Raw genomic sequence first — 26,174 nt, forward strand, 5'->3', positions numbered from 1 at the left:
CTGCACATGAACTTTCTCTCAAAGTTCCCATGACATTAATCTCTTATATCCTAGAAAACTCTGTTAGCAGATTATTTCAACCTTTATATATATTTGTTTTGCTGTCTCTCACTTTTTCATTTATTGAAGGTATGATGATGGTGGGATGATTCCCCCCAACCTGCTGCAGATAAGTTGTATATTGATATGTTTTACATGTTTTGTACCTAGACTGTTGGATATATATTCTTAGGACTTTTTCTTGTAAAAAATTATATGGCTGGAAAAAACACTTCTGACACCATTGTGGTAGCTTCATTCAATGTGAAGGTAATTAAATAAACATCGCACTTTATTCAAGAGATGCACTTTAAGTCAGGCCACACTCCAGACCTTACTAGGTCAAAATGTCCACTTTGGTTTAGTAGGTGTAGCTTGTCTGCGTCTAGAGGGATCAGCATTGCCCTACACAAAAATTTGCCCTTCACTTTGAGGGCCTGCCTAACTGATGCAGAAGGGAGATATATATTTGTCAAACGGTTTATTCCCAATATCTCTGTTATACTCTGTAACCTTTAAGTCCCAAACCAGGGACAATCCGGTTGGCTTACTAAAACATTGGAGACGCTGGAGTCATTCAAAGAAGGCCTTCTTATAATAGATGGAGACCTGAACACCATTTTTGGATTTGTCTACTGGAATATCCACTGTATCTCAGAGAGCGCTTAGGAAAATTCATTTAGCTCTAAATTCTATACATCTTATAGATACATGGAGACTTTCCAATTCCTCAATAAAGTATTTTACCTTTTTCTCTCATCTACCTCTTTCTTTAAAGTTCCTGCTTACCTCGGATCAAATTTACATCAACAAGTCCCATAACGATATCAGACCATGCACCTACAGGTGCTTCTCACAAAATTAGAATATAATCAAAATGTTAATTTGTGTCAGTTCTTCAATACAAAAACTCATATAGAGTCATTAGAAGCAGAGTGATCTATATCAAGTGTTTATTTCTGTTAATGTTGATGATTATGGCTTACAGCCAATGAAAACCCAAAAGTTATTATCTCAGTAAATTAGAATAATTAACAAAAAAACACCTGCAAAGGCTTTCTAAGAGTTTAAAAAGGTCCTTTAGTCTGTTTCAGTAGGTTCCCCAATCATGGGGAAGACTTCTGACTTGACAGATGTCCAGAAGGCCGTCATTGACACACTACACAAGGAGGGCAAGCCACAAAAGGTCATTGCTAAAGAATCTGGCTGTTCACAGAGTGCTGTATCCAAGCATATTAATGGAATTTTGAGTGGAAGGAAAAAGTATGGTAGAAAAAGGTGTACAAGCAGCTGGGATTACCGCAGCCTTGAAAGGATTGTTAAGAAAAGGCCATTCAAAAATTTGGGGGAGATTCACAAGGAGTGGACTGTTGCTGGAGTCATTGCTTCAAGAGCCATCACAAAGAAATATTCAGGACATGGGCTACAAGTGTTGCATTCCTTGTATCAAGCCACTCGTGACCAATAGACAATGCCAGAAGCGTCTTACCTGGGCCAAGGAGAAAAAGAACTGGTCTGTTGCTCAGTGATCCAAGGTGTTGTTTTTCAGATGAAAGTAAATTTTGCATTTCATTTGGAAATCAAGGTCCCATAGTCTGGTGGAAGAGTAGAGAGGTACACAATCCAAGCTACTTGAGGTGTAGTGTTGTAGGTCCATTGCGTTTTATCAAGACCAAAGTCAGCGCAGCCATCTACCAGGAAATTTTAGAGCACTTCATGCTTCCCTCTGCCGACAAGCTTTTTGGAGATGGAAATTTTGTTCTCCAGCAGGACTTGGCACCTGTCCACACTGCCAAAAGTACCAATACCTTGTTTAAAAACAACAGTATCACAGCTTGATTGGCCAGCAAACTCTCCTGACCTTAACCCCAAAGAGAATTTACTGAGTATTGTCAAGAGGCAGATGAGAGACACCAGACCCAACAATGCAGATGAGCAGAAGGCTGCTATTAAAGCAACCTGGGCATCCATAACACCTCAGCAGTGCCACAGGCTGATCACCTCCATGCCACGCTGCATTGATGCAGTAATTGATGCAAAAGGAGCCCTGGCCAAGTATGGGGTGCATTTACTTAACATACATTTCAGTAGGCCAACATTTCGGATTTTAAAATACTTTTTTTCAAGCTGGTGTTATAAAGTATTCTAATTTACTGAGATAATGACTTTTGAGTTTTCATTGGCTGTAAGCCATAATCATCAACATTAACAGAAATAAACACTTGAAATAGATCTCTCGGTTTGTAATGACTATATAATATGAGTTTCACTTTTAGTATTGAAGAACTGAAATAAATTAACCTTTTGATGATATTCTAATTTTGTGAGAAGCACCTGTATTTTCTTAGAACTCAGCATATCCTCACTCCCGGAGCGTCAAATCATGTGGAGGTTAAATGAAACCTTGTTAAATAGCGATGAAAATATTACCAACATGACCAAGATCTTGGATTTATACTTCCTAGATAATGAAGGATCTGGCCCCCAAGCCTGAGTAAAGCAGTTATTCGAGGCGAGTAGAGAAAAGGAAGTTTCCTCTTCACCAAATCAGCACATTAGAAAAGACACATAAAAAATCCTTAGCTTCATCGACTCAAAAGGATCTCCTGAATTTGAGAAATAAACTTAAAGATGTCTTGAACATTAATTCGGAATGTTTTAAGCACCTTAGGGTGCCTCTTGTGACATCACATGTCATAATTATTCCATTGCATCTCATGACTTGTCACAGTTGTGTAATATTGTTTACTTTTAAATAAAGAATTATTAAAATAAAATATTATCTAGGCCAAAATGATACTAATACAAACTTCTACTCATCCCGCAAAAAACAAGCCACCACTCAGTTGTCAAAATTGTCACTACTCCTATAAATTAACTCACTAATGGTGATGTTGAGGACACATTGCAACCAGAAGCTCTGAGCAGCACAGGCTCTGTCCATCCACCAAGAATAGGGTTTCTGGGACATGCAGTACCACCCAGTCTAGCAGTATTGGTGTAGTCCAGCTGGAATAATCGACTCTCCGCTTCAGTTAATTGGAAAGCACCACACCCTACTAAAGCTCAAAGCATATTGCTGCAAGATACAGCCTTGTTCTACTCTGGTTGAGTCCTGTGTGCTCAGCCCCCGACTTGTGTATTTGACCCTGATGCGATCCTGGCTCGTTCACTGACTACTCTTCTGTCTTCTGATTTTGTATTTTCTCTGCCCTCCTGGTTCTAGTGAAAATCTAGGCACCACAAAGTAATTTAAAACATTTGTTACCCAAAAACTAGCTTTTGTAAATTTAATTGAACATATAAAAACTTTTTGCTAAACTTGTCATCCTTCTATTAACTGGAAAAATAAAATGAGATGTTAGAAAAAAGCTGTTGACTTAAAATAGAAACCAGTATCATGTAAATACCCTATATCTAAAAACACTTTTATTATTAAAACCAAGGCAAACTATACCACCCATAGTATCAATCAAAAACCAAAAAGAACGTGCCCAACCAAATAACTTAAAGGGTGGTCCTAGAAGTCCCCAAATGAGGCACCTAAGATTCCCCTACCTAACAACGGAGGTAGACGCCCTAGGGGGAAGCGTAATGGCGCCCCCGCTCCACGATGGCTGACCCTACGGGCCCTAATGTGCCCTGCAGCCACTAGTGAGATCTTCTATCCACAGACTACAGGAACCCCTGCCGCTAGACATAGGTGGTGCTATACTAAGGAAGAACTAGACCCCCCAAAAAATTGTTAAAAACAAAACATGAACACATAAGGCGATATACGGTGTTTAGATAGGTAATTAATTTCTGTAGACAGTGGAGCAAACTCATCCGCATGTAGTTGGTATTAGATATACATAGCCAACCTCCACCAGGATGTGCAGTTTGATATAACCCACCTAGACTTCCATGATCATTTCATTCGTGCCTATGAGAATTAACAGTCCGGGGATCCCCCCTTTCCTCACTCAGACACATAAACCATCCGGGGGTTTCTCCTATATATACACACCTCCCCGATGTGGGTCCACAATAAATCAAACCCCGTATGATCATATATGGAAACCATCAATACTCATCTGTCACTTGACTAACTGTCATCCGCCATTTAGCATTAGCGCCTCAACGTGTTTCACCTGCTTAGGCTCATCAGGAGGCCTGATATCACGATACCTCGTGTCACAATAGATACAGAGTAAATGTTATTTATTAAATATATTGTCCGGTATCTCTATCTGATTAAGGAACAAACAAATTTAGAGTTTGAAAAATACAAATCTTTCTAAATTATTTGCAATTTTGAAAAATAAATGCAAAATATATGAACCTAAAATTACCAAAATCATAAAGTAAAATGTGTTACAGAAAAAAAATATTTCCAAATCACTGGAATCAAAAGAAGCATCCAAAGTTATCACCACATAAAAAGACATGTGAGATTTGAAAAATCGGCACTGGTTAGGAACAAAATAAACTGGCTGCAGGAAGTGGTTAAATCAGAGTAGTTCGTCCAGTAAATACTGTGACTGTAAGCAATAAATGATCAAACTCAACTGTCTCCATTAGAAAAAATGAGTAACTAGTGGTGAAACATCTCTGGAGTAATTAGAGTATGTGCAGTGGCGTACCGTCAATGGCTGCACGCCACGTGGCTGCTATAGGGCCCTTGAGGCAGGGAGGGGGCCGTGCCAGCACTTGACCCTCCTCCACCCTTCATCGCAAGTTCAACAGTATCGACATCCTGGATGCTAATACAGATGAAAGCAATAAAGTAAGAGGGAGCATCAGCTGATGCTTCCTCTATCATTCTTCCTCAACATCTGAAATCTCAGCATGGCGCCCGCTGTGCCGAGATGTGCGGGCGCTTCAGACCGCTTACTGCAGAGACCAGAGCAGTGGGGGAATGAGGAGGAGAGGTGAGTATTGTATTTATTTTTTTGTTAATCAATGAGTATATTGCGGTGGCCATAGTACTGTATAGACTAGGGGGAGTGTATTATACTGTATGGTGTATGGGAAGAGCATTATACTATAAGGATAATGGAGAGAGCATTATACTATATGGAGGACTAAAGGGAGTGCATTTTACTGTACGGATGAATATGGGAAGTCTATTTTACCACATGGAGGATTATGGGAGTGCATTATACTGTATGGGGGTGCCTTTTACTATATAAAAGATTATGGGGGATTGAATTATACCATATAAAGATCTCTAGGGGAGAATTATACTGTATGGAGGACTATGGGAAGTACATTATATTTTATAGAGGACTATAGGGAGTGCATTATACTATATGGAGGACTGTGGGGAGTGCCTTTCATAATCTGGAGGACTATGTAAAGTTAATTTTACTAAATGGAGGGTTTATGGGGAGTGCATTATATTCTATGGATGACTATGGGTGCACTATACTATATGGTCTATGCCGAGTGCATTATACTGTATGGACTTTAGGGAGTGCAGTATACTGTAAGGTTTATAGGGAGAGCATGATACTATATGAAGGACTAAGGAGTGCATTTTACTATATGGAGGACTATGGAAAGTGCATTTTACTATATAGAGGATTATGTGAGTGCATTTTACTGTATGGAAAAATATGGGAGTGCATTATATTATCTAGAATATTAAGGGTGATTGCATTATACTATATAAAGAACTTTGTGGTGTGCATTATACTCTATTAAGAACTATGGTCGGCATACTGTATGGAGCACTATGTGGGTGCATTTTACTGTATGGAGTAATATGGAGGGTGTATTATACAGTATGAAGGCGTATGGGGAATGCACTTTATTATATGAAGGACTATGGGGAGTGTATTTTAATATATGGAGGATTGTGCAGAGTGGATCATACTCTGTGGAGGACTATGGGAGTGCATTATACTGTATGGATTATGGGGAGCGCGTTAAACTAATATGGAGGACCATGGGGACAACATTACACTATATGAGGGTGCAGGTAGGCCTTACAAATGGGAGTCACCACCAGACAAATATGAAATCACAGCTTTATTGATTGCAAAAACATACAAAAGGCAAAACACACTAAAAACATTAAAAACAGGGGGATATAAAATAGCCCCATACACACTAGAGCCCAAAATAAGGCAAAAAGCCCGCACAGACCTGAACAGGGTGAAAAACACATACCCATAGGTTAGATAAGCCTAACTGACAACATGATAACGAAATTGAGCAATCCCAGCAAGCCCCATACATACACAACGTAGATGAACGTTATGAGAACCTAGGGAAACAAGGCAACATGGCCAGCCACACACCATATAGTCAATGTAGCATAATAGCCACTAGTAAAGTGGTGCTGGAAGAAACCAAGAGCCGGTCATGAGGATGTACATAGGCTGAGACCGCAAATGAACAAGTATTAGTTGTCCACTACCCACCTATAATCAGACCGTGCGCCCATAGTGAGATAAATGCATAAAATGCATGAATGGCAATATTCCAAACGCACCGGTCATAGGCACGGTAGAAAGGGAATGCGTGCCCAGTACAGAGAGCGTGCGGGCTGCAGGCACCCAACGCGTGTCGCCACGCTCTGGTGGCTTCGTCAGGGGTAGTGCCTGCATGGTCAGACCCCTGTTTAAATATAGAAAAATAAACAGCTTACCAAGCCTCAGCTGTGCATGGAGAAATGCAAATGGCGATCGCACCCGCCGGGCCCGGCGTGTAGTCAGTGCGCATGTGCCGGCGTCCCAGAGCGGAAGAGTGCGAACCGCTCTCGGTCGTCAAGGCAGCATGTACACATTAGCTAATGCGCTTGCGCTAAGACAGTCACTGGCAGTTATGGACAAAGTGCAGAGACAGAGGGAGCGGAGAGAATGTGCGCACAGGTATAAGGAAGCAGGATGCGCCGTATAATACACAGGCACTCTATATGCTCCTACAGATAAATAACAGAACACTAGTATGAGCCTAGCTAGATCGGGCAAATGGATACTTGAATAACCACTAAGCTGAAGCAATCCCATACACAAAAAATAAAACAAAAACAGAGAAACAATATAAGAAAAACAATTATAAATAAAAAACAAAAACACATATTAGCCTATCGAATGAAAGAACTAAGTACATATACATATAAACGAAAAATAAATAAATGAGAAATAAATAATGAATAATAACAAATAAATAATAAATAGAGATACCCCACAGCATACTAAATGTACAGGGGGCAAACTTACAAAAAAAAAAAAAAAAATAAATAAAGTAAATAAATAAAATAATAAACACGATAAACATGCAAAAAAGGAAATGAACATAAAATAATTTGATATAGACATAAACAAGTGTAGGAGCTCCAGCTGGGAGCAAAGATGGCCAATTCCCAATGTAGTCCTCCATGGGCAGGCAAGCCCCATGATAATCCATCCGTGTAAAGATGAAGAACTAGCCCCACTTAAGTCCATGTAAATGACAGCACAACAAGCCGTATTAACACCTCACTCCGATGTTTACCCTGGTTACCAGCGTAAACGTAAAAAAAACAAACACTATATACTTACCTTCCATGTCTGTCCTCCGGCGCTCTGCTTTCCTCTGCACTGTCAACGCCGGTCAGCCGGAAAGCAGAGCGGTGACGTCACCGCTGTGCTTTCCGGCTGGCCGGCGCTCACAGCCAGTGCAGAGAAGCACAGCGCCGGGGGACAGACACGGAATGTAAGTATGTAGTGTTTTTTTTTACGTTTACGCTGGTAACCAGGGTAAACATCGGGTTACTAAGCGCGGCCCTGCGCTTAGTAACCAGATATTTACCCTGGTTACCAGTGAAGACATCGCTGGATTGGCGTCACACACGCCGATCCAGCGATGTCAGCGGGAGATCCAGCGACGAAATAAAGTTCTGGACTTTCCTCAGCGACCAACGATCTCCCAGCAGGGGCCTGATCGTTGGTCGCTGTCACAAATAACGATTTCTTTAACGATATCGTTGCTACGTCACAAAAAGCAACGATATCGTTATGTGTGACGGTACCATGTAAATGACAGCACAACAAGCCGTATTAACACCTCACTCCAAACTCGTAAAGGGACGAGAAAGACGAACAGTGGTTCACTGGCCAATTTTTATCACACACCTATCAGTAGAACTACAGCCCATTGTGAACCATGTGCAACCAAAAAATGCTCAGCCACTGATGTAAGAGTTTTTCCTTTTGTCTTGTCCCTCGTAGCCGTTGAGATAGTGGAAAAATGTTGCTGTATGCGTCTCCTAAGCTCCTGTGTGGTTTGGCCCACATAAACTTTAGGGCATGGACACACCAACGCGTATACCAGATTCAGGGACCTACAGTTGAAATAGGCCTTGGTAGGAGTCTGTGGGAACAAAGAAGGCACCATGATCTTTTCATCACAACTGGTGAAAGGGCAAATACTACAGTTTCCATACGGGAAAGTCCCCATAAGTCTAACCCCTCTACGGAGTTTGGTGACCGGCCGTTGAAAGTGGCTATGACTTAAACAGTCTTTTAGGGACAAAAAGGCAAGCTTCAACTATGTGAGGGTAAACTGGATGGTTTTGACCGCAAGTCATTGGTGGAACCGTTCCAGGAAAAGCTCAAGACTACCCTTGATAGTTTTGAAAAAGACATTACTGCTAAAAAGAGACAGAAGTTCAAGAGGGATCAAACGGATTTTAAGAATGACCAAGCCTTTAAATGGACACATAAGGGAAATCGGAGGCTGAGAAAAGGGCCGGACCAGGCTGAGAATAACGTAGCCACACTATCTGATGCACCCTCTAGTGACGGTTTTTTATCGTCCGAAATGAGCGACATCGAAAGCGCAGGAGGAGGGGCCGGAGGAGGAGACGTATCCCAAAAGAGGCGCATTCGGAACCGCAAAGCATGGTCGCCTCGGTACCAACGGGAGACGCGGCAGAACAGGAGACGCTAACATCAGACCTATCACGGGCCACTGGTAAGTTGCAAATTATCAATCTCTCTAAATATGCTTTATCAGAACGTGAAATTGCCTTATTAGAAAAGGGTCTTTCCTTTTGCCCTACCAGTGGGCTTGATAAGTTTACTTTCATCAAAGACGTCTATCTGTTTTGCAGACCGCTTACTTTTAAACTGCTCTATCATCGACCTTCGGCCCTAAATGAATTACCCATGGCCGACAGACTTGTCCTGAGGGATCTCTTGGACCTTCTGGATGAAGGTGATGAGTGCCAGGATTCCCACCTTCTACATGCTTCCGAAGGTGCATAAATCTTTACAGGTCCCTCCGGGGAGACCTATAGTTTCCGGGATTGGTGGGTTACTTGAACGGCCGTGTGTTTACATTGATTTTTTTCTTCAGCCTCTAGTTGCGTCCCTCAAGTCGTATGTCAAGGATTCCACATTCCTCATCTTGCAACTTCAGAATCTTGAAATTCCGCCAGGGGCGTGGCTTGTGACCCTGGATGTGGAGTCCCTGTACACGTGCATTGGACACGAACTGGGTGTACGTGCTGTGTCTTTTTTTCTGGATTCAAATACTACAGGAGATAGAGGACACGATTCGTTCATCTTGGATCTGTTGTTATTCATTTTGGATCAGAATTATTTTATCTTCGATCGTGTCTTCTACTGGCAAGTGAGGGGCACGGCTATGGGGGCTCGTTGCGCCCCTTCTTACGCCAACCTCTTTTTGGGTTGGTGGGAGGTCACTAGGGTGTTCTGTCTGGATCACTTTTCTGAACATGTCATGAAATGGTTCCGATATATTGATGATGTTGTGTTTATCTGGACAGGCACCCTGGAACAGTGTAAGGACTTTGTGAGCATTTTGAATGATAACCCCTGGAATATTCGTCTTACATCACAATATTCCCAGACGGACATTGAGTTCTTGGACCTGAGTTTGCAATTGAAGGATTCTAAAATTCTGATGACTCTATATCAGAAACCCACGGCCACCAACAGTTTGCTGCACTTTGAGAGTTTCCACCCTTTGCATCTCAAAACAGGTATACCCAAGGGTCAATTCTATAGGGTCAGGAGGAATTGCAGTGAGCATGGGGAGTTTACTACACAATCCCGTAAGCTCACTGCACGTTTTCGAGAGAGGGGCTACCCCAAACGGGTTGTTTCCCGGGCTTTCTCCGCGGCGAACAACAGTAGAAGGGAGGACCTCCTAAAAGGTAGAACTAGGACCACTGAGAAACCATTGGGAATTATAACAATCTTCAATAACCAGTGGCGGGATTTACGGGGCATCCTTTCTAAATATTGGGGTATTTTACAGAGTGAGCCTAAACGTCTTCCCCATATTGCCTCACAACCCAATCTGGTAGCTAGGAGGGCTAGGAGTCTGAGGGACTGTTTAAGTCATAGCCACTTTCAACGGCCGGTCACCAAACTCCGTAGAGGGGTTAGTCTTATGGGGACTTTCATGTGTGGAAACTGTAGCATTTGCCCTTTCACCAGTTGTGATGAAAAGATCATGGTGCCTTCTTTGTTTCCACAGACTCCTACCAAGGCCTATTTCAACTGTAGGTCCCGGAATCTGGTATACGCGTTGGTGTGTCCATGCCCTAAAGTTTATGTGGGCCAAACCACACAGGAGCTTAGGAGACGCGTACAGCAACATTTTTCCACTATCTCAACGGCTACGAGGGACAAGACAAAAGGAAAAACTCTTACATCAGTGGCTGAGCATTTTTTGGTTGCACATGGTTCACAATGGGTTGGCACGAAGATTCTGGGACTTGAAGCAGTACGAATGAATATGAGGGGCGGAAATGTTGCCCTTGAACTTCTAAAACGGGAATCTAAGTGGATCTTCGATTTGAATTCGGTTATCCCTATAGGCTTGAACGAAGATCTATTGTTCACTGGCTTCTATAAACAATAAGTAGTTCTACTGATAGGTGTGTGATAAAACTTGGCCAGTGAACCACTGTTCGTCTTTCTCGTCCCTTTACGTATTCACCCATTGGAGTGAGGTGTTAATACGGCTTGTTGTGCTGTCATTTACATGGACTTAAGTGGGGCTAGTTCTTCATCTTTACACGGATGGATTATCATGGGGCTTGCCTGCCCATGGAGGACTACATTGGGAATTGGCCATCTTTGCTCCCAGCTGGAGCTCCTGTACTTGTTTATGTCTATATCAAATTATTTTATGTTCATTTTCTTTTTTGCATGTTTATCGTGTTTATTATTTTATTTATTTACTTTATTTATTTATTTATTTATTTTTTTTGTAAGTTTGCCCCTCTGTACATTTAGTATGCTGTGGGGTATCTCTATTTATTATTTATTTGTTATTATTCATTATTTATTATTTATTTCTCATTTATTTATTTTTCGTTTATATGTATATGTACTTAGTTCTTTCATTCGATAGGCTAATATGTGTTTTTGTTTATTATTTATAATTGTTTTTCTTATATTGTTTCTCTGTTTTTGTTTTATTTTTTGTGTATGGGATTGCTTCAGCTTAGTGGTTATTCAAGTATCCATTTGCCCGATCTAGCTAGGCTCATACTAGTGTTCTGTTATTTATCTGTAGGAGCATATAGAGTGCCTGTGTATTATACGGCGCATCCTGCTTCCTTATACCTGTGCGCACATTCTCTCCGCTCCCTCTGTCTCTGCACTTTGTCCATAACTGCCAGTGACTGTCTTAGCGCAAGCGCATTAGCTAATGTGTACATGCTGCCTTGACGACCGAGAGTGGTTCGCACTCTTCCGCTCTGGGACGCCGGCGCATGCGCACTGACTACACGCCGGGCCCGGCGGGTGCGATCGCCATTTGCATTTCTCTATGCGGCGCGTCTAGCCGCTGCACAGCTGAGGCTTGGTAAGCTGTTTATTTTTCTATATTTAAACACGGGTCTGACCATGCAGGCACTACCCCTGACGAAGCCACCAGAGCGTGGCGACACGCGTTGGGTGCCTGCAGCCCGCACGCTCTTTGTACTGGGCACGCATTCCCTTTCTACCCTGCCTATGACCGATGCGTTTGGAATATTGCCATTCATGCATTTTATGCATTTATCTCACTATGGGCGCACGGTCTGATTATAGGTGGGTAGTGGACAACTAATACTTGTTCATTTGCGGTCTCAGCCTATGTACATCCTCATGACCGGCTCTTGGTTTCTTCCAGCACCACTTTACTAGTGGCTATTATGCTACATTGACTATATGGTGTGTGGCTGGCCATGTTGCCTTGTTTCCCTAGGTTCTCATAACGTTCATTTACGTTGTGTATGTATGGGGCTTGCTGGGATTGCTCAATTTCGTTATCATGTTGTCAGTTAGGCTTATCTAACCTATGGGTATGTGTTTTTCACCCTGTTCAGGTCTGTGCGGGCTTTTTGCCTTATTTTGGGCTCTAGTGTGTATGGGGCTATTTTATATCCCCCTGTTTTTAATGTTTTTAGTGTGTTTTGCCTTTTGTATGTTTTTGTAATCAATAAAGCTGTGATTTCATATTTGTCTGGTGGTAACTCCCACTTGTAAGGCCTACCTGTTTTCTCTTAGTATATACTTGGTAGTTTTTAGGCCTGGTTTGAGTACTTCGTACCGTGGTGCCCCCATCTCTTTTCTTACTACTATATGAGGGTGCATTATACCATATTGAGGACTATGGAGGGTGCATTATTCTGTATCGAGTATGGGGGTGCATTATACTGTACACAGGACTATGGGGGTGCATTATACTATAGAAAACTCTGGAGGTGCATTATACTGTATGTAGGACTATAGGGAGCATATTATACTGTATGGGGGACTATAGGAAGCACATTATACTAAATGGAGGACTATGGAGGGTGCATTATTCTGTATTTAGTATGGGGTGCATTATACTGTATGGAGGACTATACTAGTGCATTATACTGTATGGACTATGGAGAGTGCATTATACTGTATGGACTATGGGGAGTGCATTATCCTGTATAGACTATGGGTAGTGCATTACATTGTATGGACTATGGGGTGTGCAATATACTGTATGGACTATTGGGAGCACATTAAACTATACGGAGGACTATGGGGAGCACATTATACTATATAGAGGACTATGGGGAGAACATACTATATGATGCATTATGGGGTACATTATAGTATATGGTAGACTATGGGGAGCACATTATACTATATGGAGAACTATGGGGAGTGTAGTTTTCTGTATGGAAGAGTATGGGAATGCAATATACTGTATGAACTATGGGAAGTGTATTATCCTGTATGGAGGACTATGGGGTTGCATTATACTGTAGAAAGAACTCTGCAGGTGCATTATACTGTATGGAGAACTATGGTGGGCATTATGCTGTATGTAGAACTATGGAGGGTGCATTATACTGTATGGAGGACTGTGAGAGTGCATTATACTACATGGAGGACTATGGAGAGTGCATTATACTATATGGATTATGGGGAGTGAATTATACTGTATGCATTATGCGGAGTGAATTACACTGTATAGATTATGGGGAGTGCATTATACTGTATGGAGAACTATGGGAGTGCATTATACTACATTGAAGACTATGTGGATTGCATTATACTATATAAACAACTCTGGGGGTGCATTATACTGTACGGAGAACTATGGTGGGCACTATACTTTATAGAGGACTATGAGTGCATTATACTATATAGAGGACTATGGGACGCGCATTATACTATAAGGAGGACTATTGGGAGCGCATTATACTATATAGAGGACTAAGGGGAGCGCATTAAAACATATGGAGGACTATGGGGAGTGCATTATACTGTATGGAGGACTATGCGGAGTACATTATAATATATGGAGGATTATAAGGAATGCATTATACTGTATGGACTATGGGATGTTGATTAAACTGTATGGAGGACTATGGATGGATGCAGTAGAAAAAGGATTGTAGATAGCACACCATCCAGGTAAAATTCACACTAATTTATTTAGTCCATGATAAAAAAAAGAAGAAAAAAACCTCATAAAACATCCTGACGCGTTTCTGGTGCAGTGTGCACCCTTAGTCATAGGATATCAGAAAAGAAATACAAAAAGACTTATATAGAGAGGAATGTCCAATCACAATACAAATGCTGATTACATATCAAAATACAACAGGTGAAAGAAACAGGTGAGGAAAAACCACAGAAGTGAACATGCTATTAATATATATATAGAACAGACCGTTCTTAGAATTCATTCCATGAGGGAACTCTGTGTTAAGATGCAGAATCCAGAATGCTTCCTTCATCATTAAAGTCCTTTTCCAATCCCCTCTCCTGACCGGAGAGTCGCCTTTATGGCTACAAACAAAATGTTTAGTCGCTCCAGAATAGGAGCTATTATTGCAGGCTATATTGGATATACAGTATGTATTACCAGATAATTTTTTTACAAAATAAAAAGGTGTCTACCTTTTGTGTAATCATATTACCGGACCATTTTATATCAAGGAAAGAAATCTCCTTAGTGGGGCCACTGACTGTGAATCTAAGATTATGGCTATTGGAATTTATATAGACAAAGAGTTTTTTAATTAAAGACGGATCACCTTGCCAAACCAATAGCAGATCGTCCACATATCTCCCAACCCATAATATATTATTGAAGAAACGATTGTTGGTGGAGAAGATGAATTCTTCCTCCCGCCATGCCGTATACAGAATGGCTAGAGATGGTGACAATCTCGAGCGCTTTGGGGCACCTAGCATTTGTAGGTAGAAATTTGAATTGAACATAAAGAAATTATGGTGAAGGAGATACTGGAGGGCCAAAATGATAAATTGCTGAAGATTGGAAGAATATTGACTGTACAGTATAAGATGACACTGAATAGCAAGATCATCTTGAGTGGCCGACTGATGTGAACTCAAAACGATCCCCCGCCACTTTAAGACCCATCATGACTGTGACCCAAGATCATTTATGGTCAGGGGCATTGATGTGGTCCATATGGGTATAAGGGGTGGAATGTAAAAAAACTTCTGGCTCAGCATAAGACCAAGTGGATTATCACCTTGGGCACACTGACTTCGGATGGCCTTAAGGAATCTCTAAGCTTTTCCTCATTTCTGGAAAGAATTTTTTTTCCTGTTCATCGTTTGTTAAAGACGTGGTTTGTGGAACCACTGTGCCAGGAACCATGGAGAGCCTGGAGGGGCGTGACTAAGCGAGCACCGGTCTGTTCACTAGAGACTCTGATGTTGAGGTTAGACTTGGCTCCCGATGAACGCCAGGTGCCACTCCAGGACATACCAAAGGGTGCGCAGCAGCTGGACCCAGTAGGGCAGATTGGATGGTGTAGCAGGCAGGATCTGCACCAGAGTGCAGCAGGCAGGATCCGCAACAGAGTGCAGCAGGCAGGATCTGCAACAGAGTGCAGCAGGCAAGATCTGCACTAGAGTGCAGCAGGAACTGGTATGCAACCTTACGCAACTTAGACTACAGAACAGGGAGGTTGCTCAGGCACCTCCCCAGTGAGGAGGAATCAATATATACATAATGCCCCACAGCCATTGGCTGGGGAGGAAATAGCAAGTGCACGCCCTGGCCCTTTAAGAGGGTGGGAGCACGCGCACGTGCCCAAAAGACATGGCTGGAAGCACTGCTGGACACATGTAGAGAATGGGGAAGGAAGGAACCGACCACAAAGCGGGTGAGTGAAGTGACACAATGGAGACCCTGCCTGTCAGAGCAGGGATCTGCCGTGGTGATAACAGTTTAGTTATCTGCCCCCTCATCCCTTTATTAGGTTGGGTGTTTTTTTTCATGTACTTGTCTCATTGATTTTAGATATCCCTTGAATGGTGATGCCATGATTCACCCAGTTTTATTCTCCATCTCATCCTGCCCAATTGATCTGATCCACTAATTGGCCTGCAGACCACACAACAGTGGCGTCTATATAGCGATATAATGATGCGGATTTAATTTTACAGTATATTTTCATGCCTGCCTTGTCCGTTGTGTGGTGCTGCTATGCCGGTATTCTTTTGCTTTAATGACCCTCGCACTTGCTCTCCAGTCCCATATTGGCAGTCGCAGTGAGCATGCGCGGTCACTCTGCCGCATCCGGGTCTGTTTTGCGGCGTCTCTATGCCCTCTGCGCATGACTGGGGGCCTGGCTCACTTGTGGGCTACTGCAATTGCACCGTGGGCATGATAGCCGGCAAGCACTCACCGGATGCTGGTGATGCAAAGCGCATGCAGCACTGCTACTTGTCGCAGGTGGTACAGGTATACGTGACGGGAACGTGACCTCCCCCCCGGCTTGGGAATATAAAGGTCCTCCATGGCATTTTACACTATCACCTTGAGAAAGCACAAGAACATATATGTGAAACATGCATTGGGATCTAGTCACCATCCTGCACCAGCCTGATTCCTCCTATATCTAATAGGTAAGAGGCATACTCCTTTCCTTCATTGGGTGTTAATTACTTTTTGGCCATTTAACCCATGGAATAAGTTGAACAATAATACCCTAACCTCCCACCTTACCTTTTTATACCTAGGCGGTTCTACTATAATATGTGATGGGAGTATTCAGATCTGGTGTTTTTTCCTCGTCTGCACACCTTTTCTAAAAACATCTTTGTATTATGCTTTGCACTGCCATATACACTTGTTTTAAAAAATTGTTTGCACTTTTACTTACAACTCCTTCTTCTCCAACACTAAACCAGAGTTGCTCTCGTTTATGATGGACGAGTGGAGCTACTATGAGTTCTGACTAGAAGAGTAGAGAAGGTATTGGTGCTCCCCATTACAGGAGCGGTTTGGCAATAATCTGAATTCCTTAGTATCGAAAACATAATGGAAATTATGACATGGAGTGATGACATGAAACCAGGGCAAGAGTCATTGCCAACCCATCTCCTACAGACAATCAGGGCCAGTTTTCGACAAAGTAGGGCCCTGGGCAAAAGTTTAAAGTGGGGCTCCATTGGGCGTGGCCTGAATGTCCATGTGAGCGGACGCGCGGCAGAGCGCTCCCGCTACTAATTTTAGCATTATCCTTATAAGCCGCAGCTGAGCGGCGATTTGCAGTGCTCACCGGCTGCTGGAGAGTCCCGGGAGTGCGGCGGTGTACAGCGGCGGCCCCGGGGTCAGTAATTATGACCAGGAGGAGGCAAAGGGATGCCGGAGCCGGCGATGCAGGGACCAGCCAAGATGGCGCCGACGCCAGGGAGAAGGCGGATAAGGAGAACGCTGCATGCCAGAAGCGTATGGCTGTGGCGGCAAAGCTCCAGCAGTTTGCAAGAGTGGAGGCCGCAGAGGAGGCAGAGGAGGAAGCCGGAGCTGACACCGAAGAGGAGGAGGAGAGCCCAGCAGAAGAGCAAGAGGTACAGCAGGGGAGCAGGGATAGCAGCATGGCGGTGGTAGTAGGGGGATCTGAAGATATGGTGCCAGGAGCAGAGCCCACCCTCAGAAACGTTTTCGCGCTGGTGTCCTCATGCAAACAATCCTTGACCCAGCAGATACAGGAGGTCAAGGGTGACACAGCCCAGATAAATGCAGCCCTGCAGAAGATTGACAAACGTGTGGGGGTTGTAGAGGAGAGAGTGAGCACTGCGGAAGATCATATAGTGCAGCTGCAGAAAGCGGAGAAGAAGTTTGCTCAAGCAATATCGGAGCTAGCTGCAAAAAATGAGGATCTGGAGAATAGGTCCAGAAGAAATAACATCCGTATAGTGGGTATCCCTGAAAAAACTGAGGGGAGGAATCCCACGGAGTATATTGAAAGCTGGCTCTTGGAGACCTTTGGTGACGCAGCACTGACAAAAGTATTTGCGGTAGAGAGAGCCCACAGGGTCCCACCGAAACCACCTGTCCCTGGAGCGAGTCCCCGTACCATGCTTGCCAAAATTCTAAATTACAGAGACAGAGACATTATCCTGAGGAAGGCTAGAGACATGAAGGATTTGACAATTGGAGGTCAAAGAATTGCTATTTACCCCGACTATTCCGCCCTGGTCCAGAAACAACGGATGATGTTCACGGGTATCAAGAGACGGCTGAGGGAACTGGGAGTGCAGTACTCCATGATGTTTCCGGCACGACTAAGAGTGGTTGCGTTTGAAAAGATTCATTTTTTCCAGACGCCGGAGGACGCTACCCAGTGGATTGATCTCAATGCTAAAAGGCTTAAAGGAAAAGGAGATTGAAAATATGGGGTGGGCCGATCGGGGGTATTTCACTGTTAAAGGAAAAGAGATTGGTGACTGACAGTATATTGGTTATGGGGATGTGAAGGTTTGAGGGTGGAGCTGGGCATTACTCAGTAAATGCCCTGGGAGTGCTGATACGGCGGAGAAGTACGAGGGAGGAAGGGTGTGCGGCGTTCTAAGAGTTTATTTAGTTTCCTTGCAGTTGCAATTTAATACATGTTGGAATATTTTATTCTTTTAAGAATTGCACCGAATTTTGTTATAAACGGTAGCGGGAGGCGGATGGAGAAGGTTACGTTAACAAGAGTGTTCGCAATGGGCGATGGTGCCCCACTCTTGATAAGAGGCAGAATGTATAGTATTGGAGGGGATTGCGGGGGAGGGGGGGTTTGGGTAGGGGGGGTGAGGGAAGTTAGACAGCTCAGGACCGGGAGTAACGATATAACTAAAGATGATGAGTCACATAATAGGGGGCCGCTTTAAGATATTGAGTTGGAATGTGAGAGGTCTGGCGGATAAGTCTAGGCGAGCTGCGAGTTTGCAGTATGCAAGGGATCAACGGGCTTCTATGATATGTTTGCTGGAGACACACTTGATGCGGGAGAAGGTGGACGTACTAAATAGACGATGGATTCAGAAGGGGTATCACTCTACCTTTTCGACTTACTCAAGGGGTGTGTCAGTATTGGTGCCGGTGGGAGTGCAGTATGAAGAGGTGAAGGTATGTGTGGATGTGGATGGTCAGTATGTGGTGATACAGTGTATATTATATGGAGTGAGGGTATGTATTGCGGCAATGTATATCCCACCTCCATATTCAAGCAAGAAGATTAGAAAGGTGTTGGAGAGGGTGGAACGATGGGGACCGCTACCACTACTAATTATTGGGGATTTGAATAATATTTGTGATGATTTTTGGGATAAAAATAAGAACACCCAGAACAGGTCGGGGGGGGGGGGGGGCACACTACAACATTTGGTACCTATGTTTGGGAAATAGGCGTGATTGATCTATGGAGAGTTAGACATGTTGGGGAGAGAGGGTACTCGTGCTACTCACCGGCTCATGCTACGCTGTCCAGAATTGATATGGTGCTGGGTAACCGTCTGTTAGACACAATGATGGGGGAGGTGCGTTATCTGCCGAAGGCCCTTTCGGACCACAGTCCAATTGAGGTGGAGTTTAGGTTGTTGGGGACACAGGCCGCAAACGGGAGAGAATGAAAGATCCATCCTAACTGGTTACATAGTATTGACTTGGAAAGTATAGGGAAGGAGGTGGCGGAATTCTTTGCTTTAAATGATGGGAGTACAGATACTCTAACTGTTTGGGATGCAATGAAGGCGTACCTGAGAGGGCTACTATTTAGAGATATTAGTAGGTGTAAGCGGAAAACGAGGGAGGCAGAGAGAGTGGCGGTGGATGAGTTGAAGGCTGCAGAGGACGAGATGGTAGTGCTGGGGACTTCCGAGGCTGGGAAAAGGTTGAGAACAGCGCAAACTCATATGGAGAAGATTCTGCTGGGAAAAGCTGAAAGGAAGCGGGAGTTTCAAAGGGTGACTTATTTTCAGGAGGGAGAAACAGTGGGACACATGCTATCGGTGGTGGCCTCTGCTCAGCGAAGTACCTCATATGTACACTCGTTAGTATCTGTTGGTGGAAGCAGGATATCTGAAACATCTGAGATTATAAAGGTTTTTGCGGACTTCTACGCGGACTTATATTCCTCCAGGGTTGATGGGTCAGCCGGAGATACAGAGACTTTCTTGGAGAGTCTGGGGTTGCCGAAATTGAGTGAGGAGGATATGGTGAGCTTGGATGCCCCTATCACGGAGGAGGAACTGAGTCGGGCGTTGAAGTCTATGGCCAATGGGAAGGCGCCTGGAGTTGATGGGTTGCCAGTCGAAATTTATAAAAGCTTGGGGGAAGTGTTGATTCCCAGATTAAAGTTAGTACTGGAGGAGGCTGGGTGCCAGGGGTGCCTCCCAGCATCTATGAGGGAGGCCATTATAGTGGTTATTCCGAAGGAGGATAAGGATTTGGGGAAACCTGAGTCATACCGCCCAATCTCTCTGTTAAAGATCGATGTCAAGCTTTTGGCCAGGGTGTTAGCTTCCCGTCTGTCTAGTGTCATTACTAACCTTGTGCATCCGGATCAGTCTGGCTTTATGCCTGATAGATCTACAGCGGTTAATCTGCGGAGGCTGTATATGAATCTGCAGCTGAAGTCTGACAACTGTGGCCAGAGGGTTATTGCGTCCTTGGATGCCCATAAGGCGTTTGACAGTGTGGAGTGGGGATATCTCTGGCAGGTGCTGAAGTGTATGGGTATTGGACCGCAGTTTGTGTCTTGGATTCAACTGCTATATTCATTGCCGACGGCTAGAATCAGAGTAAATGGGGAACTTTCTCAGCCTATAAAGTTGGCCAGAGGCACGAGACAGGGATGTCCACTTTCGCCTCTTCTGTTTGCTCTGGCTGTGGAGCCCCTGGCCGCCAAGATTCGACAGTCTGACGGGGTCCCTGGGTTTAGATATGGGAGTCTTGAGGAAAAGATAGCGTTATATGCGGACGACATTTTGCTATTCCTGGCGGACCCGGATGATTCTTTGAAAGGGGCCATCGAGATCATTGAGAGATTTGGTGCCTTGTCGGGGTTGAAGATAAATTGGGATAAATCGGTCCTCTTTGATGTAGATGGGGTGGAAGAGAGTGGGAGTGAGCCATTGGGAGAGGGGCGGCTTAAGGTGGCATCCCATTTTAAATACCTGGGAATATGGATCTCGATGCCAGTTACAGAGTTTTTGTATAGGAATTTGACTCCTCTCATGGGCGTGCTTAAGGCAAAAGTGGATGCGTGGAATAAGTTACACCTATCGGTGGTAGGTAGGGTTAATCTTATTAAAATGGTTCTGATGCCCAAAATACTTTACGTCCTTTATAACGCGCCAGTTTGGATTCCACGTGGGAAATTCCGGCAGATTAATGCTCTTTTTAGAAGCTTGATATGGGGGCGGCAATACCCACGTATTAGCCTGGAGACGCTTCAGCGACCCAAGGAAGATGGGGGTTTGGCTTTGCCCAACCCTGAGTTATATTTTCTTGCAGCCCAAAGTCAGCATTTGAAGGGCTGGGCGCGGGAGGCGTCTTCCAGTGCGGTACAACACTTGATGGAGGGAGTGACAAACCGACGCCCGGTGGTGCAGTGTTTGGAGGATGGCTCTTTGGGAGCTTTGGGGAAATTGTATCCAACTATGTTTTTGATACGTAAGCTATGGATCAGACTGCGGCAGATTCGGGGGGTTACGGGATTGACTAAATTCACACCGATATGGCTTAATAATAATTTAGTGGAGTTTGCGGCTCTGGGAGTGCTGACAGAATGGCATGCTAAAGGAATTTATTTCGTTGCTCAGATAATTCAACAACGAGTGTTAAAATCCTTTTCGCAGCTACAGGGGGAGTTTGGACTGAGACCTTCTGTGGAGTATCAATATGCTCAGATGAGACACGCTTTTGGAGCTCAAAACAGGGGCGATGGAATTAGGATCCAAGTGGACATAGTTTTGGAATACGTGTGTGGAGATGGGACTACAAGGGGAGTCATTTCCACCCTATATAAGGACCTACTGCATACATATTTGTTGGATTTTCCTCTAAAAGCGAGAGCTAAGTGGGAGAGAGATTTAGGCCCAATGGAGAATGAAACCTGGGAGTCGGTAATGGAGTGGGTTCCAAGAGTGTCACTAAGTGAGCCGTATAGACTATCGCAGCTGTACATCTTGCACAGAGTCTATAAATCTCCGGAAGTGTTACACAGAGCGGGGTTGCGTGCTGACTCTGAGTGCCCGAGATGTGGGACTGAGAATGCAGGAATATATCACATGATGTGGACATGTCCAAGACTGGTTGCTTTTTGGCTGGTAGTTCTGAGTCGTGTGGAAGGGGCGTATAGATGCAGGGTGCCGAGAGATAATAATAATATAATAATAATTTTTATTTATATAGCGCCAACATATTCCGCAGCGCTTTACAAATTATAGAGGGGACTTGTACATACAGAGATCCGATAGTGTGCTTACTAGGATATGTGGATGAAATTAGAGTGGATAACACCTGGAAGATAGCAATTGCTAGGCTATTATATATGGCTCGGAAGGTGATAGCACGGAACTGGATCAAGGAGGAACCGCCTGCAAGGGGTGAATTCCTGCAATACGTAAAACATGGTCTCAAACTGGAAAAGGGGGTTTATAAGAGACGTGGGAAAATAGAAATGTTTGCCAAAATGTGGTCTCCGTGGCTCGAGCTGGGATGAATAGGTAAAGGAAATGGGAGGCTGAGTGCCTTTGAATGGGGGAAACTGCTAGACGAATAAGCGGTCATAAGGGAGTTAAGCGGTTCATAGAGTCATCAATACTAGTTATAGAAGTATCATTGGAGAGGAGCTGTCATGGGGGGGGGCTGGGGTTCGTTGGGATTGTTGGGGGTTTCGAAAATGAAGAAACTTTGTTTGTAACAAACTGGAAGATGGATAAAATGTAATGTTTATTCTTAATAAAAATCTATTTAAATTTAAAAAAAAAAAAAGTGGGGCCCCAAATTCTCACATATTGCACCATCACACAGAAACATTTCTGTTGTGTTTACATGTGCTGTGTTCAGGCCGCTAAATGAGTGCGATCGACAATATTGGCAGATAGTCCTCGATACAGTATAATGCAGCCCCCTCAGAGTATAATGTAATCACTTCAGAGCATACGGTAATGCAGCCCCCTCATGGAGTATAATGTAGTCACCTCATAAAGTATAATGTAGTCGCTCAGAGTATAATGCAGCCCCCTTAGATTATAATGCAGCCCCTTCAGAGTATAATACAGCCCTCCCGATTATAATGCAGCCCCACGCACACAGTATAATGTAGGTCCCCAGAGTATAATGAACCCCCCACAAACAGTATAATGCAGCCCCCTCAGAGTATAATGCAGGCCCACACACAGTATAATGCAGCCCCGTACACACACAGTATAATTCAGCCCCCCCACAAACACACACACAGTATAATGCAGCACCCCACACAGTACAATTCAGCCCCCCCATAACACACAGTATAATTCAGCCCCCCACAAACATACACAGTATAATTCAGCCCCCACAAAGACACACACACAATACAGTGCAGCCCCCCCCACACAGTATAGTGCAGCCGCCCCCCCACACACAGTATAATGCAGCCCCTTCAGAATATAATGCAGCCACACACACAGTATAATTCAGCACCCCCCACAAGCACACCGCATAGTGCATCCCTCCCACACACAGTATAATGCAGCCCCCTCAGAGTATAATGCAGCCTCACACACAGTATAATTCAACACCCCCACAAAGACACACACACAATATAGTGCAGCCTCCCCCATACACAGTATAATGCAGCCCCCCAACACACAGCATAATTCAGTCCTCCACAAACATACACACACAGTATAGTGCAGCCCCCCCACACACAGTATAATGCAGCCCCCCACACAAAGTATAGTGGAGCAGACAGACACACTATAATGCATATACACATATATACACACACACCACACACAATGCTTACCTCTCCTCCTCTTTGCCCCCTTCTCTGGCTTCTGCAGTGCTGAGCATCTCAGCTTCTCTGCTGGCACATGAGGAGTCAGAGGAGGAGTGATGGGAGAGGGAGCGTCATCTGACACTCTCTCCTCCATCACTGCTTTCAACTATATTGGAATGTATGATGCCGATAAGTTGAATGCGGGAGAGGGGGCAGCGCCGGGCCCCTCTTACTCATGGGCTCCATAGCGGCCACATGGTGTGCTGCTTTTAATGGCATGCCACTGGCTGGGGGTCCCTGGAGGAGAGGGGGCCCTAGGCAGCTGCCTCAGTCTGCCGGCTCTGCAGACGATAATACACATTTACAGCCTTCAACCGCGTACAGCTTAGAGATATATTATGGCAGGGGTGTAATCTTTTTTTCCCTTTTTGTTTATCACAATCCACTTTGAAGTTAGTTGGTTTTAAAAGAATTTGAAAAGTCATGCTAAAGGGACACTCTGTTGTTATTGTGCAGAAATTCTCACTTGGCCCTCACTGCACATTTACGATAATCTTGTGGATCATAATAGTGAAGTTTGTCCAGAAAGACTGGACCTGGGATTGTACAGACCATTATGAGCACATTCAGCAGCACAGAAGAAAGAGAAGGTAGATTCATCCAATAAGATATCGGCATTCTAAAAAGGTAACAGCATCATTATCCTCCGCATTCTCTTAGAGGCCCATCATACTATTTCTTCCAAGTGATTTTCTAACTTGACAGCACATTCTACATACGCTGTCATTTGGCTTCTTAGTTTACAGATCTGGGAAGGTAAGAGACAGCATCTTCTAATTTCAGGGGGTAGATGAGTCCTCCAGATTGAAAGCTTTATGGAAGGGCTTTCAGTGCCCAAAGTAATTGGAAAAGTTTAGAGTGGAGGAACATGTAGGGGTCTAACGGCAGAACACCCACTACACCGCTGATAAAGCAGTGAAAGTTAATGACTCAGAAGAATCTGTGACTTGGTATTTAATGATGCTACTCACCTGGGAGGTAATCTGTAGGAATCTCCTCTTTACACCGCTCATCACCCCTCACATCTGTCTCTGTAGTATTAATATGGGTCGGATCTTCACCCTGAAACAAATATTGTAAAAGTCACAGACAGATGGAGAAGTCACATCTATGATCAGCTCTAATCCTGCCATCTCCACCGTTCTCATTACACAAGTATAAAACATACAATACTGGTGGATAAAACAAGACTGAGCACAAGACCTTCACAGCCATCTACACATCATAGGGGAGATCTTATGACATCTTCTCTCCATCTACCTGATGATCCTGAGGAACATTGGGATCTTCTTGTTTACAGTCCTGTGGAAGAAGAGGACGGGGACATCTCTCTGGTGTTGTCCTCTTACTGGATAGATCTGGAGAAAAAAAACATACAGGGACTGAATTAATTTATTACATACAGATAATTATAGACTGTGTGTATTTAGTAGTATTACCTGGTGATGTGAGGGACTTGGGAACATCCATCATAAAGTTCTTGTACAGATCTTCGTGTCCTGCAAAATACTCCCACTCCTCCATGGAAAAATAGACAGCGACATCCTGACACCTTATAGGAACCTGACACATACAATGATACAGTCACCCCTCTGATCCCATTATAGCATTACTGTATAATGTCCCAGCATTCCCAGCATTCCCAGCAGTGTCACCTCTCCAGTCAGCAGCTCAATCATCATGTAGGTGAGTTCTAGGATCTTCTGGTCATTGATGTCCTCATGGATCTGGGGGTGAGGTGGAGGCCCAGTGATTGGGCTCAGGGGTCTTCCCCATCCCTCAAACACAGGGTCCTGACAGCGTTCACTAGAGGTCTTCTTCACTACTGTGTAATCCTGGTTATGGAGAGACACATTAATAAATCTCACTACAGACATTTCCAGAGTCCTCACCTCTCCAGTTCTGTCCGTCTGTTATTCCCATAGATGAGAATGATGTAATGTGACGTCATCAGAATCTCTCACCTCTCCAGTAAGCCAGAAGAGGATCTCTAGGGTGAGGTGTAATATCCTTTCCCCCAATTTTTCCTTATCCATATCGAACCTTGATCGGCAAATCAGAAAAATTGTGTAAATATAGAAGATCTCCACTGAGAAAATCCAATATCATAGGGACCTGAATGGGAAGAAGATGAGACGGATGTAACATCATAATGAATCTCAAAAATACTATGTAATAATACAATTACTGGAGATAATAAGGGGGAACATATGAGGTAATAAAACATGGAGGTGTTGTATTATCTTGTCTGGACTGGAACATAAAAGTTACTGTATATACTCATGTATAAGCTGACCCGAGTATAAGCCGAGACACCTAATTTTGACATGAAAAACAGGTAAAACTTATTGACTCA

General features: G+C 43.9%; 1 protein-coding gene across 1 annotated transcript in view; it reads right to left on the reverse strand.

Moving 5' to 3' along the window:
* LOC138666566 (zinc finger protein 585A-like) overlaps positions 1–25,928 on the reverse strand; it is a 158,157-nt gene extending 132,229 nt beyond the window's left edge. The window contains exons 1-5 of the mRNA XM_069754770.1: positions 25,783–25,928; positions 25,474–25,653; positions 25,258–25,381; positions 25,079–25,176; positions 24,790–24,880 (exon numbers count right to left, since the gene is read on the reverse strand). Of these exons, the coding sequence (XP_069610871.1) occupies positions 24,790–24,880; positions 25,079–25,176; positions 25,258–25,381; positions 25,474–25,653; positions 25,783–25,854 (565 nt within the window). The 5' untranslated portion in view covers positions 25,855–25,928. The remainder of the gene's footprint in view (positions 1–24,789; positions 24,881–25,078; positions 25,177–25,257; positions 25,382–25,473; positions 25,654–25,782) is intronic.
* Positions 25,929–26,174: the final 246 nt, after the last annotated feature.

This window comes from Ranitomeya imitator, chromosome 2 (assembly GCF_032444005.1).
Source record: "Ranitomeya imitator isolate aRanImi1 chromosome 2, aRanImi1.pri, whole genome shotgun sequence".
NCBI lineage: Eukaryota > Metazoa > Chordata > Amphibia > Anura > Dendrobatidae > Ranitomeya > Ranitomeya imitator.